This window comes from Pseudopodoces humilis, chromosome 23, assembly GCF_049639895.1.
Source record: "Pseudopodoces humilis isolate 2021_Gansu_Grassland_sample_001 chromosome 23, ASM4963989v1, whole genome shotgun sequence".
NCBI classification, from domain to species: Eukaryota; Metazoa; Chordata; class Aves; order Passeriformes; family Paridae; genus Pseudopodoces; species Pseudopodoces humilis.
In genome coordinates, this window is record NC_142222.1 from 6992734 (window position 1) to 7014638 (window position 21905).

At 45.9% G+C, this 21905-nt stretch overlaps 2 protein-coding genes across 2 annotated transcripts in view; one reads left to right on the forward strand and one right to left on the reverse strand.

Annotated features, from left to right (window-relative positions):
- RABEP1 (rabaptin, RAB GTPase binding effector protein 1) overlaps positions 1-11995 on the forward strand; it is a 45979-nt gene extending 33984 nt beyond the window's left edge. The window contains exons 10-18 of the mRNA XM_005525858.3: positions 745-849; positions 1567-1683; positions 2926-3024; positions 3450-3590; positions 4231-4420; positions 4698-4753; positions 5155-5253; positions 6062-6178; positions 8110-11995. Of these exons, the coding sequence (XP_005525915.2) occupies positions 745-849; positions 1567-1683; positions 2926-3024; positions 3450-3590; positions 4231-4420; positions 4698-4753; positions 5155-5253; positions 6062-6178; positions 8110-8211 (1026 nt within the window). The 3' untranslated portion in view covers positions 8212-11995. The remainder of the gene's footprint in view (positions 1-744; positions 850-1566; positions 1684-2925; positions 3025-3449; positions 3591-4230; positions 4421-4697; positions 4754-5154; positions 5254-6061; positions 6179-8109) is intronic.
- Positions 11996-12181: 186 nt separating this feature from the next.
- NUP88 (nucleoporin 88) lies at positions 12182-21855 on the reverse strand. The gene is made up of 17 exons (XM_014254881.2): positions 21622-21855; positions 20971-21140; positions 20239-20364; positions 19923-20009; positions 19117-19293; positions 18026-18209; positions 17461-17611; positions 16750-16848; positions 16553-16643; positions 16109-16210; positions 15059-15217; positions 14565-14690; positions 13958-14023; positions 13638-13718; positions 13190-13316; positions 12707-12825; positions 12182-12403 (listed from the first exon to the last, which is right to left on the reverse strand). The coding sequence occupies exons 1-17, from the start codon at positions 21853-21855 to the stop codon at positions 12340-12342; spliced, it is 2163 nt and encodes a 720-aa protein (XP_014110356.2). The 3' UTR covers positions 12182-12339.
- Between the last annotated feature and the right edge of the window lie 50 nt (positions 21856-21905).

Below are 21905 nucleotides of genomic sequence, written 5' to 3' on the forward strand. Positions count from 1 at the left end.
CTCAATTTGTTGAAATTCAGCTTAGTGCAAATCATTGCTTAGGAGGTCTCTCCAAACCTGTTGTGAAGTTGCTTCTTTGTTGTTGCTGTTGTTTTCCTACTGATTTGCCATATGTGGAGAAATTACAGCATCCTGAGCCCAGAGCTGAGTTAAATCCTTACTCTTGAGTGTTTCCTTGCTCTGCTGACATTTTGATGACACTTTACTTCATCTCTGTCTCAGAATCCAGAACAGAAATGCAGCTTCTCACATGTTCTGAAGGCGGGAGCGCACACTGGGGTGCAAATGCCTCTTGCTGTGGGTTGGACATGAGCAGCAAATACAAATACAGATTCAGCTCAACCTGCAGCTGGAACTTCGATAAAACTTCCATTTGTCCCCTTGGCCAAAACCATTGCAGTTCCAGAATGACAGCAGGTTTACTCTTGGTTTCTCTGTTGCCCACCCCAGCACTGTTATTTTCTTCTCTGCTGTTTGTCAAAAGAACACAGTGGTGACTTGATGAACTCTTTGTGTCTTTTGTGCTAATAGTGGGACCCATGGCAGGAAAAGATGATATCCCACAGCTGATTTGAGTTACCCTTCACTTTTAGAGCAACTCAATCCTGCCATTACATGATTCTGCCACTGTCTTTTGTCTGCAATGTTTTGTGGCCATACAACACACCTGAGTGTGTGCAGCATTCCTGCTTTCCCTGGAGACTTCCCTGGGCTCATGGCAGGTGCTGACTCTGTGTTCTGCAGGTGCAGAATGCAGGGAACAAGCTGGGCAGGCGCTGTGACATGTGCTCCAATTATGAGAAGCAGTTGCAAGGTATCCAGATCCAGGAGGCTGAGACCAGAGACCAGGTGGGATTTCTCTCATTGCTTTAACCAGGCTTTTGCAGCTTTTTGGACTACTAAGGGTTGCAGCAAAAAATCATCTGCTGTTTTATTCATTGATTTTAATTGAGTGTTATCAATATACTGGATAACTTGTCATGTTATTGACACAACTTGATTTGTTATTCATGTGTGGTCACGAGCACCAACATGTACATATTTCTTAGGGATTCACCTTGGAGAACCCCTTTATTTGATGCTGTAAGACCATGAAGTAAAGGCACTGTTCTATAAAAAGTATGGCCATGCTGAAGTCACTATCTTTAATAATTTATATTTTAAAATGCTTGTCATGCATTAAATTCTATTATCTTTGATACTGTAAGATCTGTTAACAGAAAAGGACTTCATCCTAGCAGCATAAAATGACTTTCAAGTCTTGGAGGACATTTGTTTCCTGCCATCTACCCAAGAATAATTTTCAGATGGGTGTGGAAGGCATGAGTCACATTCTGCTTTGAAATAAGTGATTGAAGTCATTACATGGCCATGGTGCAGTTTGATGTCCCGTGTTTCCTTAGAGGGATAATCTGTGCTGGAGGCTGTTTCAACAGCAAAGGAACTTCTGGGTTGCACAGGATTTTGGAGGGATTTTTGGGTTGTGGTTTTAGGAGTGAAGGGGTTCAGGAAATAAATGCTCCCCAAGACAATGAAAAATGAATTAATTTTGTTGTGACAACACAGGTGAAAAAGCTGCAGGTGATGCTGAGGCAGGCTAACGATCAGCTGGAAAAGACAATGAAAGATAAACAGGAATTGGAGGATTACATGAAACAAAGTGCTGAAGACTCCTCTAATCAGGTACAAGGATTTGGTAACTGAGATCCAGGAATGATGAAATTGATTTCTTTGAAAGGATGTGTGTAACAAGAACTTGTGTTTTGTTACCTGTGGATGGGCTACTGGCTGTGAAGGCAACACAAGTGAGAATTTCTAGGGTTAGTTACGCTCCACCTGAGTCTGCCACGGTTTCTAGATAAATCTATTGTGTCCCTAATATTGTGTTACCCAATTTTGGCCTTAAAATATCATCTCTAAATGTGAAATCCATTACAGAGTGGCAGTAGGAGTTTGGGTAGTGTTTGAGTTTTGGAGTGAGCTGTGTCTGAAATGACCCGAACATGCAAATGGAGCCCTGTGTTCTGGGCACAGCCTTGTTGCTTGAAGAGTGGTCCTGTTCCACCACCTGCTCCTATCAACACCTGACACCCAGTTAATGGACTTGTGGTGAAGAATGCAGTAATGAGGAGCTGAGCAGGCATTAGCAGGGCCAAAATAGGCACTGAACTCCTTTAAAATAATAGCCCACTGGAAAGATTTTTCAGTCTGAGATGCCTATCTAATTCTTCTGGAACAATGAAGCCAAATATAAAGGGTGGTAGTCATAGTTAAAAATAAAAAGAAGGAAAAAACTCATCACCTTTGGCCTATTAAAGCTTACAATAGTAGGTACATGGTGTGTACAAGACACTGAATTTACTTCACTCGGGCTGGAACTTTTTCTCTTCCATCCCAGCCAGTATATTTTCTTACTAAAGGAACAGTCACTTGACAAAGTCCAGCTTAGACAACAGGAATATGTTTATATGTTCTTCTGACTGTACCAGGGTGCTGTTAATTAAGTAATGATTAATCTTACATGTGGTGTTGTGGGATGATTTGCAAAGTATTTGAAGGTGAGTGCTTTCAGAGAAAGGTACAAAAATTCAAAAAATGCTGAAAATTTAGATAAAAGCTCTTTGGTTTCCCTTCAGTGTCTCTGAAGTGGATTACATGTAAATTTCACTAGAATTAACTGTTGATTCAGAGTTCAGTAAATAGAATATAAAAATATTGTTGGTGCAGAAATGCAGCATCTGTCCTTACTGCCTGGAGCTGCTTTCCTGCTTCACTGAGTGAAGAATTAACATAAACCTCAGTGCTTTAGTTTGAAGTTTCAAAGTATCTGTTAGTAATGATAACAGGCAAGAGCACTTATTTCTTTTTCAGAATCTGTTCTATGCTTTATTTCTTACATGTCTGTCTGTGTTTTCTTTCTTTAAGATCTCCTTGCTCATGGCCAAGTGTCAGAAGTCAGAGAATTTCCTCAGTGAGCTGCAGCAGGCGTTTCTGCAAGCCAAGAGAAGTGTCCAGGAGCAAATGGTAAGGCAGGTTAATTCCAGAGATCCATGACCAGCCCTGTTTTTCTGGCCCTGGTTGCTGAGATAGTGTTAATAAACATCCCTGCCAGCTCCTGAAAGCACCTGTGATTCCCCTCTCTCCTTCCCCTCCATGAGCACAACCGGCTAATGGATAAACACAAGAGGAAAGTGACAGACTGAACAAAGCTGTACTTATCACTTGCTTCCTCTTCTCTGCCTGGACACTTAAAAGTTGACCTTGCCTTTATTTCTGGTGCATAGGCAGGCAAGAAGGAACTGGTTGTGTTGATCCACAGCATCATTTTGCTTCCCTTCTTTACAAAGGATATCAATTCACCAGACTTCTGAAAGCAGTGGCAATAAATGGGACAGAAGAGATCTGAGCGTGACCCTAAGTGTGAATTTATGCTTTTCTTTGCATTGTAGGCTGTCCTGACACAGTCAAGGGAGCAGGTTTCAGAAGAGTTGGTGAGACTGCAAAAAGATAATGAAAGTCTTCAAGGAAAACACAGCTTGCATGTGTCCTTACAGCAGGCTGAAGATTTCATTCTACCAGAAGCAGCAGAGGTAAAACATTTTTAAATCATTAACACCAACAGTACTTGTGACTTGATCTCACTGGCATATTATTATTTATCAAAAAGCTGACTCAAATAGCACAAAGAACAGTAATTGGGATTTTAACCCTGTAAGTCTGTGATGGACAAAGCCAGCAGTGTGATCCCCCTGTGCCATGGCTGCTTCAGCCACCAGGGGCCTGACAGCTGCTCTGTGGTTAGGGGAGTGTGGGTTTGGCCCAGTTCAGCCAGTTCAAGCTGCAGTTTCCAACTGGACACATAAGAGTTCAGTCAGCAGGGCCCCACTGTATTGATCCAGTAATTCAAGTGAAGTCTCTCACTTCTGTCCAGTTAAGATCAGTGATAATCCAAAGCCTTGAATAATGATAAGCCTTATCATCCCTTTCATGTCCACTCCCTTCCTTTAAGCCTAAAAGATTTGGTGAGGCTGAAGGGCAGGGGGAGCATCGTAAACCCGTGGGGATGTGAATCTTGCCATGTTTTCATTTCCTCTGGCCAAGCAGACTGTGACTGTAATTCTGTGCTGGAAACAGGGTCTGGGATGTTGGGACAGCTTTGTCCCTGGGCAGATACCCCAGTGCTGGGGTGTGGGACAGGAAAATGCTCATCTCTGCTAATCCTTGATCCAGGAACTCCGTGAGCTGATCCTCAAGTACCGGGAAGACATCATCAGTGTGAGGACAGCAGCAGATCACCTCGAGGAGAAGCTGAAGGCTGAGATCCTGTTCTTGAAAGAGCAGATCCAAGCTGAACAATATTTGAAAGAAAATATAGAAGAAACTCTACAGCTGGAAATAGAGAATTGCAAAGAGGAAATAGGTGAGAAGGGTTAAACAGTCTCAAAATATGAATATAAGAAATGATTAAGATACACAAAGGCTTGATTTTGTACCTGAATTCTAAAAACTATCCACTTTTGAAAGCAGAGACACCAAAGCTGTGCAGCTGAAAACAAAAGTAGAATTATTTGTTTGCTTTTGAGGTACTTTAGATGTAACACAAGCTTAATTCTCCTTTAAATATTAACAGAAGTAAACAGGGTATGAACAATTTCCTGTGTTTCTTGCATTTAAGTTTTAATACTCTTGTTTTTCAGCTTCCATTTCCAGTTTAAAAGCTGAACTAGAAAGAATAAAAGTGGAAAAGGAGCAGGTAAGAAGCCCTTTCACTGTGGGCTTTTTGGGTTTGGTTGTGTGGTTTTTTTAATAAAGGTTATTTTTTCTCTTTCCTGTATTGATGCCAGTGTAGGAGTAGAACACATTCATAGTTCTGTTCCTTAAAAAGATCTGTTTTATTAATATGTAGCCTAAATATTGGATTAACTAATTCCTAATTAATACTAGACTATCTAAGACTGACCTAAATGTCAGGTTTGGACATTTCTCTCCAGCTCCAAAAGTAAATACATGGTGAGAAAGTGATGTTTTCTCTGTCCCTAGAAGTGATTTTTTTCTGAGTCCCAAGAAGATACTTAGACTTCCTTATAGAGGGACTGTGGGAGATGGAAATATTAGGAAGTTGAGTTAAATTTTTTTAATATTATTATTTTACAGTTGGAAAGTTCTTCACAGGAAAACCTGCAGCAGCTGGAGAGTCTGCAGGAGGCAAAGAACACTCTAGAAGAACAGCTGAAGAAGGAGACTGCAGCAAAGGTAGCTATGATGTCTGGATGTGAAGTTTATCTGCATCTTTTGTGATGAGCAGCTGTGTCAGAGAATGTGGCACTACCTAAGAATTAATAAAAGAAGATTTTTTATGTTGGTAAGAAGGTTGTCAGGGCATTAATGTCCTCTGGATGTGGTTTAAACCCTCACCCCTGTTTTCACTGGGATTTGTAAGGTGATGGGTCTGAATTGCTGCTGGCCTGAACATCCCTGGGTTGCCCTCCCAGGTGAAGGCTCAGTAACTCCTGCTGTGGAGGGTTCTGATAACCAAGCCCTGGGTTGAATGCTTTGATGCTTTTGAAGAAATGTTTTTTTGTGGTTGCTGTAGGAAAGGGATCTACTTCAGCACTCAGGTGAATTAACTGTGTTCTGAGCACTCACTCTCTGCCCTGTCTTGTTGTGGTTTTGGTTTTTTATGTCCCTTCCCCCAGAATTTCTCTGACTAAAGCTCAGCACAGCGAGACAGTTACACTGCCAGCAGCAAATTACTGCCCTTACCATGAACTTACTTCACTAAAACTCAGAACTCTGCCTTTGTATTTTGAGATCCCTGCTCATGGTGCTGTTAAAGGACTTTGGGTTTTTTCATGCTTTAACCAATCTATTGGCACCTGTTCATGGGTATCAGCCCCTGATTTTGCACTTTGGAAAACTGAGGTGTGGAAAGACTGGTTTAGTTTGTTACCAAGGCCCTGTGAGTACTGTGCTGCTTTCCTCTGGTATCATGCTTTAATCAGTTTATACAAGCTGCTGATTTTTATTCAGTTCAAGCATAAAAAAACCTTTTCCTCCTCAGGCCAACCTTGAGCAGCTGGTGTTTGAAGAGAAGAACAAAGCTCAGCGGTTGCAGACTGAATTAGATGTCAGTGAGCAAGTGCAGAGAGACTTTGTAAAGCTTTCTCAGACACTTCAGGTAAGAGAGTCCAATCAATGTGTAAGGGCTACTTTAGTTTCATTATTTCTCCAGAGGTGTGTAAAATAAGAAATAGCAGTTGTAAATTTTCTTATATTGGCATTTATGATCTATTTTAGAATTTATTAGTGTAATAAACTGATCAGCTATTCCTACTATGATAACATTATTGTAGCTATTGTGATTCTATTCTGATTATTTGGTTCCAGCCAATTTTCAGTTACTGTACAGAGCCAAAGATGATAGCTCTTCCAGACCTGTGTTTTTCCTTGTCCATCTCCTGATGCTTCCAATGTGATATTTTCATAGCAAATCATTCAGATGCAAATATTTGAGGACAAAGTAAGGAACTGGTACTGCTTGATCTGAATATGTGAAATGGTTCTTTGAGTTCCAGTTACTGCTTTCTGTTTATATATTCTGAAAGTCTTGTCCTTGCTATTGTCTCTGTTGTTATCCTTGTATTTCCTCCACCAAGTGGAGCCTGTGGTTGATGTGAGCTGCCAAGAGGTGGCTGAGGGGAGGGGTTTTGTCAGGGGTCCCTGAGGCTGATCCTGGTTTGTCAGGCTGTTCTCTGCTGTGTGGCAGCTGCAGTTTGTGTGTTCAGAGAGACTCTCAGTGTCCTGGGGGAATCAGGGTGGGCTGGGCTCACCTTCAGGGTCTGTATTTCCAGAGTTTGCACCCCCTTTATGTTCCAGCTTTGCTCACAGAGGAGGTGCTGAATTTCTGCCCCATCTCCTTGGAGCCCAGGCCCTCAGTGACATCCAGCAGAATTCAAGCTACACATTTTCTGAGTCAGGCATTAAGGTTTACTTGGAAAATTAACACCAGAATGTGGGAATTTGTTTACTAGACACAGTGTAGCTGGATGGACAGTAGAGATCTGTTCTCTCTGTGTCTGGAGGAGTTGGTAGGACAAAGGAGATTACTGAGTTGTCCTGCCTAGAGAAGTTGCTTCTTGTTTTTCCTCATCCTCGCTTTTTGTTTTTTAAAATCCTGCAGGCACTGGTTTATGCAGTTCTTAGAGCAAACAGCCACCACTTTGAAGATGTGTGGTGGACTCTTCCACATCTTGCAGGTAGTTTAGTAAACCTTCAGTATGAGCTCAGTAAGAACTGTAGCTCTGTGTTTTGTGTTTTCTCTCTGCCCTAAGCAGTTACTACACATCGGTTTGTGCTCCAGTTTAAGCAATGGTTTTTGCCATGTGCACTGTACAGTGTGAGATGACCATCAGAGGAGGATTGTGGTTTCTTGGCAGGCTTATTCCCTTCCCTGGCCTTGCCAGTGAGAGCCTGGGCAGCTACTCCTTGTGTGAAGAGTCCAGTAGCCAAATTAGTTATCAGCAATTCAGAGGAAGGGTTAAAAAACAGTTAAATGCTAGTTGGGGATTTATAACTGAAAGCCCAGATCCTATTGCAAAGAGTGTGGAAGCTTGAGTGTGAGAGAGAAATCACTTGTGCTCTCTTTGCAATGATTTCACCACAGTTCTGCTGGGCCCTTTTTCAGCAGATAAGAAGTAGCTTAAACTGGGTATCAGCAAAGGAAGGAGTGAACTTGGAAATGGGATGTTTGCTCCAAGAGCATTTTGGCTGTGATCTCCAGAGGTTCCAAAGCACGTGTTGGGCTGCTCCTTTACGCTCTTTCTGGGAAGGTTTGCTTTGCACATCTCCAGATTTCCAGTACAGTGTTGGTGACTGGACATGAGACAAAACACAGAGTGCTGGTGATGGCTGAAGCCCCCCAGAAATTTGGGCTTTATTGTAAAACCACAACTGCCTCGTTGAACTTCCGCCAGTTCTTGGGTCCAAATTAAGCTTGTGCTCCTTCACACCTTGCATTTCTTCAGGCCCTGATGATGTTGGGTCCCCTTGGGCCTGGGGCTGAGCTCTTCCCCCTTTGCTGACTGCGGTGCCTGTGTTGGTTCCCTGCAGGTGCAGCTGGAGAGGATCCGGCAGGCAGATTCCCTGGAGAGAATCCGTGCAATCCTGAACGACACAAAACTGACGGACATTAATCAGCTCCCTGAAACATGACACCCTGATGGGCTCCGAGGCTGCGTCTGGGGTTTTTAACTCATCTTTATAGCAACATTAATTATTATTTAACTCTAACCGAGAGAGCAGAAGACAACAGAGGGCAGCGATGACTTAAGTTTTGTTTCTAGAGGGGAAAAAGGTTTCGTACTGGGCAGGAAGAGATCACAAGAGTGACTTGTAGTGTAGGAAGGAGAACTTTCTAGTGGAAACACTAATGAGTGCAGTGTTTCGTGTTCCACTGAGTGGGATCAGTCCTTACATTCTGAAAAACTTCCCTCTTTCAGCCGACTTCGTAACCTAATATAGAGTTTTGGAACATATACCCCTGTCTTTCCCTCTGTCCTTTCCCCCACTACTGTGATCAAAGTAGCTGCTGGAAACTGTATTGTCCCTCCAAAACGTTGAAGAGCAGAGTGGTTGAAGTTTTTCTGTTTGAATAGTCAGTAACAGTATTCAGCTAGCAGAGAGAATGAGGTGTAGAGTATGCTGTATGAATATTTTATATTAAAATATGACTTTATTAGCAGGACACTGGATATTGATCTTATTTCATAACTCAGTACTTTTTTTTTTAAAACCATTGGCTCTGTGAAGAATCTGAATGCTGCTGAAATGTGGATATGAGTGAGCTGTGTATCTCCTGAACAGGTAAATGCTAGTCCAAAAAAAAAAGAACATTGTACTGAGAATTTAATTCCTTGCCATTTTTCTGTTGAATTCAGATACTGAAAGAAAAGCACAAGAAATGCACTGTTTTGTAATCTCTTTTCACAAATGTAATTTAGAATATGGAGCTACAACCAGTTGTATCTCATCTCCTAAAGCTGAGCAGTGCCTGAAATCCCTTCTCTGTGGAAAAAAAACCAAAAAAAACACCAAAAAACCCAAGCAGAAAAAAGCTGGTAAAAGTTGTGTGCACATCTGAACATTGGCCTGAGGTGGTGCAGGTGTGCTCTGCTCTGGGGGTAGCACCAGGTGTGAAGGCAGGAGCTCTGGGGAAGGTGAGGGCAGGTGCTGAATGAAGCTGTTCCTGACCCCTCTGCTGGGTCAGCCTCGTGTCAGCACACAGGGAATCACTCCCAGCCCCTCCTGGTCAGGGCACAGATGTGCAGGAGCTGCAGGATTGTGGTGCTGCAGCTTGGAGGGAGCAGTGCAGCTCTTTGGTGTCCTGGAGCTCAGAGGTGGCTCCTGTGCTGTGCCCTGGGTCTGCTCCCACACAGTTAAATTACACTGAGTAATGTGGCAGCAGAGGCAGGAAATTCTTGTGATCACTCAGTTGCCAGGTTTGGGTTTCTTGTTCTATAAATGTCCAGAGGTAACATGAGCATTCCTCCTCCTCCTGTGCTGCTGGAGTTCTGTGCACACAGCTGGACAGATTCCTGAACTGTTGCAGGTGTTGATGATCCTGGTGGCACAAACCCAATCCTTGAACTTTACAACTCAGTTAAAAGGAGGCTGAAGGAGCAGATTCCACTGTCCTTAACTTCTAAACTTGTCCTAAACTGGAGTTTTCCCTCCATTCCTTGTTGTTTTTCCTTCACATACTTGGCCTGAGATCTGATGATTTTCTTCATCACCTTCAAAAGTGACAGAAAATGCTCCAAACTGCAATGCACATGACTACGTATTTTAAGTGCTTAGATCCTATTTTTAGCAGTGTATATCCTGCTACTGCATAAAGTCAGAACCAGTGGTTTTGAAGAGGAATGCCTTAAAAACAGCCAAAAAAGCATCATAAAAGCTCAATTCCCTGCCACTCATTACAAGAATTAAAGCATTTTATTCACCCTAGCAATTAATTCCCTTCACAATCCTGACACCCAAAATTAATTTTTCCCACCTTAGTAATGACTAACAGGTGGCAGAGCTGTCATGTCTAGAGCTGACACTTACTTTCACATAAAGGTGACGTTGAAGTGTGGCTTGAGTCTTATTTGGCTATTACCAGATTAGGGATTTTTTACCCTTTCTCATTATTTGCTGAACTGTGGGTGACAGCAGCCAGGTCCTGATGCATAAATCCAGGACCAGATGTTTTCATTCCATTTTCCAGTGGCTGGGTAGACTTTGGAGACAAAACTACAGGCCTTTAGTAGGAGCTGCAGAACAAAAAGGAAAGCTTTTTACTCTGTTCCCACCTTCCCTTGCCAAAAACTAATGTGTAACTGGTTATGGGTTAGTTCCTGTAACTGGTGCCTACTTCACCTGTGCAGGAGGTGTAAGGAAGCCTCTTCTATGGCAAAACTACACCACATCCTGTACCCTCTTCAGCAAGCTGAGCACTTGAGGAACTGCACCTTGAAGTCTTTCACTGTAAAATATTTTTTGGTTGTGTTTCTGGATGGTCCCAGTGTGAGAGAGCAGGGGAAGGGGCTGTTCTTGGCCTTCCAGCATCCCTTCCTGGTGCCTGTGTCTGGCCTGTTCTCAGCAGCCCTGTCTGCTCTGAACACCCCTGGCTGTGCTGGCTCAGAGCGCTGCAGGAGCTCCAGCTCTGGGTGGCTTTTCCTTGGTGTGTTTTCATGGCTCATGGGCACAGCTTTCCCCAGGTGTGCTGGTGTCAGGGTGAGGTCATGGCTGTGGCCTGGCAGGAAGGGGGCAAGTGGGGCAAGTGCTTTGGGCTCTTTGGTGGCCCTGGGGCCAGTGAAGCTGTTTCTGCAGGCCTGGGGGGTGTGCACTGTGTGCTCTTGCTCGTTTGTGAACCAGGCACTGCATAAGTCCCTGGAGGAACTTTGCTGTGGAGATGGGCAGGCAGTTCTTGCATGGTTGTTTTTCCTTCTCACCGCCCTGTTCCATCAGGCACCCAAACACCTGTGCTCCTGTCAGTACCAGCTGTGACCGTTTTAGTGTTGGAATATGAGTCACCTTTTTTCACCAACTGCTGTAATGTCAAATTTTTAAACAATTCCGTTTGAAATTGGAACCCTGGCTGTTCACAGAAGTGGTGGGAGATGTGCTCCCTGCAAACTGCTGTCCCTCCTGGGGAAGGACAGCAAAGCTTCAGCAGCAGCAGCTGAGCTTCTGCTGAACTCAGACTTAAAGGGGCCTTTAAAAGCAAAACAAGACAGTGTGTGCCAAATTTGCAGAGCAAATTTAAGAGACTGTAAATGTAGGAAAAGCTCTTGGTGTAGATACTCACTGGATGATGGATTCTGGTGTTGCTGCTCATGAACATGAGAAAACAAATGCTCTTCCTTCCAGTTCTGGGTGTTGTTGAGCATGGCTGGGGCCGGGGTGGGTTCTCCTGTCTCAGGCAGTGTCACCTGCTCAGCTGTGACAGGGGCTGAGCTGTTGGTGGAGGCTGTAGCAGGGCCCAGATGGAGTTCTGTCTGCATTCCTGTACCTGTATAGTCTTAACCTGTACAAAGTGTTCTTGCAGCATGTCTGGTACCCGGTCCCTCCCCAGCACTGCCCCGCCCGCCCTGCTGTGCCACGTTTTAGCAGTGCAGTAACTCCTGTCCCCCCTGAGCTTCACCATGGCGCCTTTTCCAAGGGCAGGGGGGAGGGACAACAATTCCTTCTTGTCCACTAGAGTCTGGCTACAGCAGAGACTGAATTGGCCTTGTCATGGCAAGAAGGACTCCAGAGCCATCTTTTGCAAAAGGCAAACAGTGTTTGGAAGTCAATACTGCATTCCAGTGAGCCAAGCCATTGGTGTCCTGTGCAATCGTGGGTGTAGAATTCTGCTGTCTCCAGGATTCCAGTGTAACCATTTGTTAACTGTACTGAAGGTGTGTCCTTTATGGAGAAAGTGTTCCAAATTAAAAAAAGCTGCTGAAGTGTGTGTGTGCATGGCTCTGGTCTTTCTCCTCTGCTTCCCACCAGATTCCCCCTGGGATGGAGCAAGGGTGGGAGGTTATCCCAGGATAATCCCCCACTCCTGAGGTAGCTGCATTACCCTCTAACACCCCAAATGTAAAACACCTGCAGCACATCCCCTTCCCATGAGAAAAACAAAAACCACAGCAGGTGAGGAGTCATATCAAAAGTATTTTATTTCACAATTCTTTACAAAATAATAAGTAAAAGGTGTACTGTTCAACATACAAATGGTAAATATACAAGGGGGAATACCAGGGACAGGTAAAGCTCATCCAGCCTTGGTGCAGGGCCCTCTCCAGGGACACATCAGAAGTTCACATGGCTCCTGATGTCATTGATCTGTTTCACCATCTCCCGGATGTGTTCTCCCCTTCAGGAAAAAATAATCCAAGTCAAAATGCTGCAGGTCCCATCTGCACAGAGCTAAGCAGGAAGGGAAACACTTCAGGTGGTAGAAGCAGGGACTGGGAGCAGTGCCTGTCATCCCAGGCTGGATTACAGCCCTGGGATCCTGGGGCAAAAAGCCCTTCCATTCATCTGCTTCAAGTGCTGCTCAGGAGCTGCACGTCCTGTGCTTCAGCCCCTCTCCCCCAGCCCCTCCTGCAGCACGGCCTAAGTGACACCTGGGACACCTGAAGTCAGGTTCTTCAGGAGGAGCCCAGCTTGCACTTACTCCTCTCTCAGGACAGCCTGGATGCACTTGCTCTGGTAGGCACTGAGGCTGATGCTGGGTTTGCGGGGGCTTCGCCCCTTCTCCATCTGTTTCTGTTGGTATTCCTTTTTCATTTTCACCTGGGGGTTGAGGAGAAAAGAGAAGGCCCCAGTCAGTGCTGGTCCTGCCTGTCACAGTGGAAGCTTGTTAATTACAGACTGCTGTGATGTACTGCAATTAATTGGTTCTTTTTGGGTTCAAATCGGTCTGCTTTTGCATTTCCCACAAAGAGAAGAAATGTCCCTGTCAGGTGGAGGAAGGGGGAGATCTCTGAGGGCCTATAGTGTGTGCAAAGGTTCTGTCTGTATTTCCAGCAAGGGCCCAAAGCCCCTTCAGTACACTGCTGCTAATTAACACAAGTACAGCATCACTTTATGGCGGGACTCGTCTGTCAGCACTGAGGAGCTGTCAGTAACCTCCCAGCCCGGTCATTCCTCCTCTCACCTGTCTGATAGCATTGCTCAGGTGCTGCAGCTGGTCATGGATTGTCTGCAGTTCCTTCTTCATATCTTTTTCAGTGTCAGACAGAACAGGAAGCTGAGAGTGGAAACTCCGAAGGACTTTCTTCATCCTTGGAAAGCAAGAAACGTCTCTGAGTTAACTTCCCTGGTACCCAGCTCTGCTCAAACACCTTCAGCCTGGCTTTGGCCATGCTTCCCGAGTCCCAGGGACTTCACCTTCCCCTTCCAACTGGTCTCAGGTGACATTTCTGAGCATGGGGCTGGCTCAGGCCTACAGACAAATCACACCAAGCCCCAGCACAGGGAATTTCAGCAGCCCAGTCTTGTATCAACCCAGTACAGCAGCTCCTGCCCACTCTGTTCTACCACACCTGAAAACTCTGTTCAACATCAGGTGGTGTGAGGTGAAACAGAGCCCTGTGTGCACTCACCTGTTCATGATGTCTTCTTGCTTCTCTTTGGCTTCCTCGTACTTGTCAGCCAACCGCTCGGCCATTTCCCGCAAACTTTTCCTTAAGGCAAGGGAGAAAGGGATCCTTACTTCAGGCTGACACACAGGACAAGCCAGGGTGTGGAAACAGGACAAGGAAGCTGAAGAAGCCATCTGGAGGAGGGAGCAAACCTACAGGCTTCATTGTGGCTGGGAATGCCTTCACTTGTCAGCTGTTTGACACAGGGCCTTGTCCAAACCACCAGCACAGGTCCCTCATTCCTGAGGTTTGAATTGATAAAGGAGACAGGCTCTACTCACCTCTCCTCACGACAGTAATTCAGGTCTTCCAGTTGTTTCTTTTTCTGTCCCCACAGCAGCTTCACTCTGAAGTAAACACATACAAAAAAATATTAAAAATCAAACCATCTGCAACCAGGTCAATCAGGATTTACACCACACAGAAAATGCTGGGAGTGGGAAGAACTAAAGACACTGAAAAAGCGGCAGTGGTTGAGAAAAAACTCCCATTTTGTCCTAACTGTATAGTGTAAATAACTGACTATGATTTGAAGTAGCAGAGACCTAAGGCAATTTTCCTTTGTCAGGATTAGTGCTGAGGTCAGATTTCCTGCCACCCACAGGCCCAGACAGGCAGACAACACCATGGGGAAAGTATTTCATGTGTGTGTGTACCATTTTTTTCTTCCCCTATGAGCCACTACAGACATCAACTATTAAATTCACCCCTGCTTTTTCTGATAACTCAGTTTTAAGTTCTGGTATTCATCATGAGTTTTACATTTAGTAAAATGTAAAACTCATTCACCAGGATTAGACCCACAGAGGAGGGTGGGTGCTCAGGACTTAGTGCTGCTGTGTCACAGAGACATTGGCCAGTGCATTTTTATGAAGAGTTTTGCATTACCTTTGCTGAATTTCCTCTTTTGCCAGGTCCTGTTTCAGTATATATTCCTCTCTGAACACCTGGGTGGCTCTGCTGAGGAGCTGAAGGCATTCTTCAGGGGGAGGAGCAGCATCTTTATCTGCAGATCTTAAGATTGAGATTTTTGCAATCTTACTAACATGATGAAAGTGAGGGATTACAATGAAATCCATTTGCTAGATTTTTTTCTTAGATGAGGAAATCCCAAGGCAGCTTAAAATACTCCAAACCCAATGGGCCAAGCAATGAGAACCTCATCAGCTGAAGGCACCCCTACTTGGAGCAGGAGACTGGAGCCAGGTGATCTCCCCAGCCTGCACCATCACTGCACTGGATGCCATCCCCACAGGGACCAGGAGCTGTGCCCCAGCACTGCCACACCCAAGGCAATGTGCTGTTCAGTCCAGAGCTGGCCAACACCCACTGCTCCCAAGTGTTCCCACTTCAGGTGCCCCAGGAAAACACATTTTGCTTACTTGAGGTGCAGGGGGTTGGCAGAGCTGCGCTGCAGGATGCCCTGGATGTGCTTCTCAAAGGAATGCTCCGACTCGGCCACGATGCGCAGGGGGGACACGGCCAGGTCCTTGTCCTCCCTGGTGCACAGCAGGGGAGGGGAGGCAGGATGGACAGTGCTTCTACCACACAACAGCACAAGGGAGAACACAGTCAGAGCACTCAAACTGAAACCAGCTCAGAGCTTAACTGCTACTGGAAGTGAGGAACTCCTCCACTGTGCAATTCCTGTGTTACTGCAGGGGGTTCTAAAATATATGTGATAAATCCAGCTCTAGCAGGGCAGGTAAAGCTCACATCCCCACACCTGTTTGGTCATGGCTCAAACTAGCAAGAATTATAAATATCCTTTGGCTTAAGGAGAAGAAAGTTCCAGAACAAGGCAGGCAGGCACTGGAACAGCAGCATAACCTTCTTCACAAAGCACCCTGCTCAGTCATTGCCTACCTGTGTCGTAACAGTGAAATAAATAAAAGATCTATAGGATAACCTGCTGTTAACACTGGATCTGCTGATGGTACCTCTCCTACCTTAAACAGTGCCCTGCAGAAATAAGCTAAAAATAGTGTCATCCCCTCAAGGTGCTCATTTCATTGTGCAAATGCACATTTACACCATGCTGTATCTTTGCCACCGCCTCCAAAGAAAGTAACTGGAAGCACAAACTAAAATCCTACTTCTTTTTTCCCCCCTTCATGCACATATAACCTCAGCAACACATAAACAATATCCACACCACTGTAAAACCTCAACAATAACATCAAGAACATTTTTTTGTCCTAATACTCACTGAGTATTAATTATAATTAATTAATTACATCCCCTACAAACTCCTTATCAGCAGTAGGTAACTACTACAGTAACACATTAGTACTCAGCCAGGGAGTGCTCAGAAAGCAAAACTTCACTGTGTGTCCTAAGAGGTGCAGAAGTCTGGGGTGAAACAATCAAAGAGTAATTGAAAAATAGGAATATCCTTTTTTGGTCCTTTCCTTCAACTGAGAACCACGTACAAGAGAGGCCTTGTAATGCACTCGTAGGTGTTGGTGATGCAAATCATTGTGGGCCCCAGGATATCAGAAACGATCCAAAATCCTCTAATTGGAGCAGGCTGCCTGAAGGGAAGAACACAAAAATTACCCAGTCAGGAAAGCTCTTTGTTCCTGAAGTTGTACATGTTCACTCTTTTGGAAATGCTCCAAGATCAGGTAAAGGGAAGTGAAAATTTCTGCTGGTCTGCCAGGTGATTTTCAGACAGTAACACAAGAATTTAAGCTACTACCCTAACTGAGCAGTAAGAAACCTGATATACAGATTGCTTAGTTGTATTGTTTGAAATCTTTTGAACTTACTTGATTACTTTAATGGCAAGAATGCAGCACAAGATGACAAATCATAAATATTTTCCATAGCAAGTCCCCAGTTTGAAAGCAACTGAGAAAGGCTTTGTTTTTTACCTGCACGGCAGTGGTTTTGTACAAAGAATATGTTCAACAAAGCACTTCTGTTCTGCTCCCAGCTCTTGTAAACTGTCTTTGTCTTCCTCATCTACAAGGAGACATGTCAGGATGCATCAGATCCACTTTGCAGGGTGAGGGATTCAGTAAGCCTGTTACTGGCAGACATTCATCCATTCCTCACTTCCCTCACTCACCTGAACCAAGGAATTTGTGCAGTTTATTGATCCATGTCAAGCCCACGCTGTGGACACCAGCTTCATGTGTGCAGTGGTATCTAGAGGGACATTTGGGATCTGAAATTGAAGTAGAAAAATGTAAGAGATAGTACTTAACTGAGAAAAACTCACCCTTCACACCTGCACTGCTGATCCTGTGTATCAACTTAGTGTCCAGTCAGCTTTAACATCTTAGTGTAAGTACCAGAAACAGAGCTACGTGTGTTACAGTCTAAAATACTGATGAGTTGTTTTGAACCCTTCCTATCACACCACATCTGCATCAATCAGACAGGTTTTCAATGGCAGATTATTAGAACTAGCAGACCAGCACTCTGACAAGCTGCTTGTTCCCAAAAACGTTGTCCTGCCTCCAATTCCATGGGATAAGCAGATCCTTGCCTCAGGGTCCCACTCCCCACAGCATTCCCTCATACTCACAGGTCAGCATAGATGCAGAAACTTCTACTTTATAACCCTCAGATGACAGGATTTAGTACTGACCATGTGTAATCTGCCCTTGAGCCAACACTGAAAGCCCTCCCAGGCTTGCCCCTTCCACAGCTTTATTGAGGGCATCAGGCAAATCCTTACTCTAATCCCCCTGTTTGTCTGACACCGATGAGAACGTGCAGATAACTGGGTCCTAAATGCATGGAACAAAAAGCTACAACTGAACAGCAACCCTACCTCTGTGCAGCTTGATTGGGCAAGAGAAGTCAGACTCCACAGGATCCTCTTCATCTCCTGTTGCCAGTTTCAGTGCAAGCTCCAGCTCAACACATTCAAACACATACAGGGAAGGAATAAGATCGGATCTTGGGTCCCAGGACTTTTCTGACTATAAAGAGCATTGAATTCTTATGTGAGACATCATTTAAATAGGAATGCCAACATAAGAAGCATCAAGAAAGAGTTACAAGTTTTAATTGTCAAGGAATGTAGGTTCAAGTTTACTTAAAAAAATTAACTCAAACCCAGGGTTTCTTAGAAAATCCTTCTTAAATTAGATCATAGATAAATTTGATCAAAAAGTGATCTACTGTCAGGGTACACAGGACTGAGATTTAAAATAAAAGTGTCAGGGAGCCACAGGGACTGGCTGAAACAGGAGAAAGACTCACTACCTCATTCCAAAAGAATGCAGTTTTTGCACTTGGCACACACTTTCAGGCATCCTGCCACCTTGCAGCCAGGAACTTGGATTAAAGAAACAGAAATGCCTACAGAAAGAAACCAAACCAAGACAAGGTACCTGCTCATCATCCTCTTCTCCATCCAGCACCACACAGTGGTAGAGCATTCCCGACTCGGTGGCAATGACCAGGATGTTTGGAACACAGGGCAGGCACAGCACGGCGCAGGCGTCGTAGCCGTAGTTGTCCTCGGCAGCCGGGTGCATGGGCAGGGGGCCCAGCAGCTTCCCGAGGCTGCCAGTGCTGCGAGGAAGATGGATTTGTTCTCAGCACCAGCTCTGCAAGGGGACTTCCCATGGCTGTCAAACAATGGCTTGGAATTCTAAGTCCCATTAGGTTTCTCCAGATTACAAGTCTGACCCGCAGCTCCTTGGTGGAGATCTCAGAGGGGAAATTGGAGCTCATTTTATTATATTTTATGCCTTGAAAGCAACCAAATCACTGCAAAAATTCACCAGGAAACATTTTCATATGAGAACACAAAGTACTCATGGAAAGCTCAGGTTAATGATTACTCATGGCTTCTTGCACTTCACAAGCAGCATTTTGTGTTGTGGCACTTCTTTGGGCAGAACTTCAGATGGACTAAGGCCATCTCACTGCCTGCAGACAGATCTGCTCAGTGCAGAGGCACACAGTGCTGTTTCTAACCCAAGTACCACACTCTTTAATATTCAGCTACAGAAGATTTACTTTGTAAGTGCTGCACCATCTTCTGTTTTCTAAAATAATTCCTTCTTGTATCATGTCTATATTTTTGATTAATCATCCTCACTTTCCATTGCTCTTCAAATATTTCTCTTCCTAGGATGCCCCTGGCTCAGTGAGCCTCATCCAAAGCTAAGGATGTGAACTGAAGGCCACAAAATATACTGAACAGCCTTAGACCCACTCATCTTTTTACAGCCCTTTGTCTTCCTATCAGATTGGAGATGGTAAATAATGCACAGTGCATTCTGAGCAGTGGAAGCTGCACCCATAATGTCTGGATGAGAAAGGACAACACCCTGTTTTTGGATTCCAGTCTATCAGCACTGCCACAGAGACAGAACAGGCCGCAACAAACTCAGCCCAGCATCCCTCACAGAGTCCCAGCCAAGCACTGCATAAACATCCAAGCACGCTGTGAGGCCTGAGGGTAAGACCCTACCTCTGGAGCAGGCTGATGTAGGTGAGGAAGGTCTCTCCATTCTCGTACAGGATGTACAGGGGGTAGCCCAGCACCTCCTCGCTGCCACGCTGGCCCAGGACGTGCTTCGGCACCGGCACCTGTGGCCCGAAGTCAAAGGCCACGGCCGTCTCCCCCAGGGACGCTGTGTAGGCTCTCCTGGGACAGGGCAGAACGAGCTGGGGTCAGCAAAGACTGAGAGCACAACATTTAACCTGGTCCTGAGGGATGTGCTGCCAAATTCCTGCCAAACCCCCACCCAGCAGAGCCAGCAACAAATGTGTGTGGCACCCTTCTCATGGCACATGGGTTCTGCAGTGCCCCCACGGCTTCAGAGGATACAAGAGGTGCTCTGGTACTACCTGTGAGGCACAGCACCCTGTGGTGCAAGATTTCTGTTTCCAACCAGGTCAAGAGGGAAATAAAATGATAATCTAACCCCCTTCTTAACCCCATCTAAAAGTCAATGTGTGTTTTTCAAACTGCTACTCTGACAAACTCTTGACTAGAGTTTATCACCACTTTGTTTTAGAATGATGGGAGAAAGGAGAGAAAGAGGAAATGCAAGAGGAAAAAGGGAAAGAAAAAGGGAAAAAGAGAAAAAGAGGAGAAAGAAAGTGAAAGAGAGGGAAAAGTGTAGGTACTCTGCTATGAAGAAGAGAATAGAATATATACTACTGTAGAATTTTTATCAGTTTTTCAGGCATATTTATCACTTATTCATTAAAAACACAACTAAGAATACTGAGCTTATTCTGCAAAAGCATTTCAAAATACAAGAAGCCAACCCTGTTTTGATTGTAAGAGTCTCCTCCTCGGTGTCCGAAAGCACAATCACTTTGATGGGTGTCTGAGGCACCTTCAGACTGTAAAACCTGGGGGAAAGAAAGAGCAGCCATGTTCATTCTGCTGGCAGTGCTGCACATTCCCTGCTGAGGCAGGAACATCAGCCACTCTCAGTCGGAAATTCCTCCCATCCTATTTTTTTATTGCTAACTCTGGTGAAAATGGCAGGATGCAAATACCAAGTGACAAATTAACACTGGACATAACAAAAAAAAACCAAAAAGCAATTCTGATAAATCAGCCACAAATGGGGTTTACCTTATGGTGTTATCTGATGTCAAGAGCACAATGTGGGGCTCCAAGGTGTCACAGGGGTACCAGGCTGCGTGCTTCAAAGTCAGGGATGTGGAGCTGGTGAAGAACCGTTCTGCAATAGGAATGGTGCTGGAATACAAATCAGAAACTTGCACTGTGACCAGAAACACACAAGCTACTTCTAAAGGGAAGTGGGGGTAAGAAGAGCTAGAGACACAATAAAAAGTTTCAAAGTTTTTATTAGTACTACTCTTAAAGTTGGAGAGGCAGCTTTATCTTGAAGCCCTCTGTTATTTTCCCCCAAACATCTGCTTTTAGCTTCCACAGCTGAAAGATCCCAGAGGAGCTGCCCCATCTCTGGAAGTGTCCAAGACCAGGTTAAGCAGGGCTCAGAGCAACTTGGTCTAGTGGAAGAAGAAGTCCCTGTCCATGGCAGGAGTTGGAACTTGCTGGCCTTTAAGGTCTCTTCCAACCCAAACCATTCCATGATTCTGTGAGAGGCCAGAGAATACTAGAGGAGCATCTTGCTCCTCAGCAATTGCAACACGTTTAGAAGGTCACTTGACAAGCAGCAAGTATTTGAGCCAAAATAATTTCATGCGACTACCCCACAACCCCAGTACAACGTGTCCCTTCCACCAGTGTCTTCTGGATCTGCCTAACCCCAAGAAAGGGAGGCTGTGGAGGAAGAGTGACAGGACAAGGATATCATTAACCACCTGAGATCTCACCCACCTACAGTTCACTGTGGATTTCCCACCTTCAAACTCGGAATTCTTGCCCCAGCGTTTGGGCAGCTCCAGCACCATGAGCCCCTTGGTACCAATGAGCGCCACATGATGCTGGGCAGGGCTCAGCAGCGTCTGGTGCACGTCGAAAAGGGGCGGGTTTATGCACAGAAGGGTCTGAAAACGGAAATGTTACAGGGAAGCACAAGCCATTCAAAGCACTCAGGGAAGTACAGCTCATCTTTATTTTGGATAGTGATTGGAACGAGGAACAACCCGGCTCCAGGGCACAAAGCAGTCCTTGGGGAAAGACAGCCCAGGACGGGCTGAGCGATGGTGAACAGCCCAGGGGCAGTCAAGGAACAGATCCCCTCAGCCATGGGGTCTGTGCTCACCATGGCCCTCCTCCGCTCACACCTCGCATCCCTCCACATCCCCTCACGTCCCGCTCATCCCCTCAGCCCGCATCACACCCCTCTTCCCGCACGGTCCGCCCAGCCCCTCCCTACACGACCCCTTATCCCCTCACACCCCAAACGCCCCCACCCCTGGCCCCCTCCTCCTTGTCCCCCGACGGGCTCCCTCACACCGCCCGCCCCAGCCCCTGCTCCCCTCAGTTCCTCCCCCGCTCCCACACGCCCCTCGGCGCGGGCCGCACCTGGTAGCGGCCGAGCGCGGCGGGGTCGGTTCCGCCGAGGCGGCGCAGGCCGATGGCGAGCAGGGCGGCGGCGGGCCCGTCCCAGAGCAGCAGGTCGGTGCCCAGCCCGCACAGGAGGTCGCGGAGCTGCGGCGGGCGGGGGGCGGCGGGCGCGCGCTCGCGGAGGCGGCCGAAGAGCGCGTGCTGCGGCAGCGCCGCGCGCCACTGCTCCGCCGGGCCGCACTCGGCCGCCATCGCCCCGCGCGCCGCCGCCCTGACGTCACCGCCCGCGCGGCCAATCGGCG

Bases quoted from the DNA above. Each gene is read 5' to 3' on its own strand.
- NUP88 (XM_014254881.2), bottom strand. From the start codon at position 21,855: ATGGCGGCCGAGTGCGGCCCGGCGGAGCAGTGGCGCGCGGCGCTGCCG. The intron at 19,294-19,922 runs GTTGGCTTCTTG...GCCCTGTCCCAG, and splicing joins ACTCTTACAATCAAAACAGG to GAGAGCCTACACAGCGTCCC. The intron at 14,024-14,564 runs GTAATGCAAAAC...TGTTTACTTCAG, and splicing joins AAAGAGGAAATTCAGCAAAG to AGTGAAGCTGCTGTGGGGAC.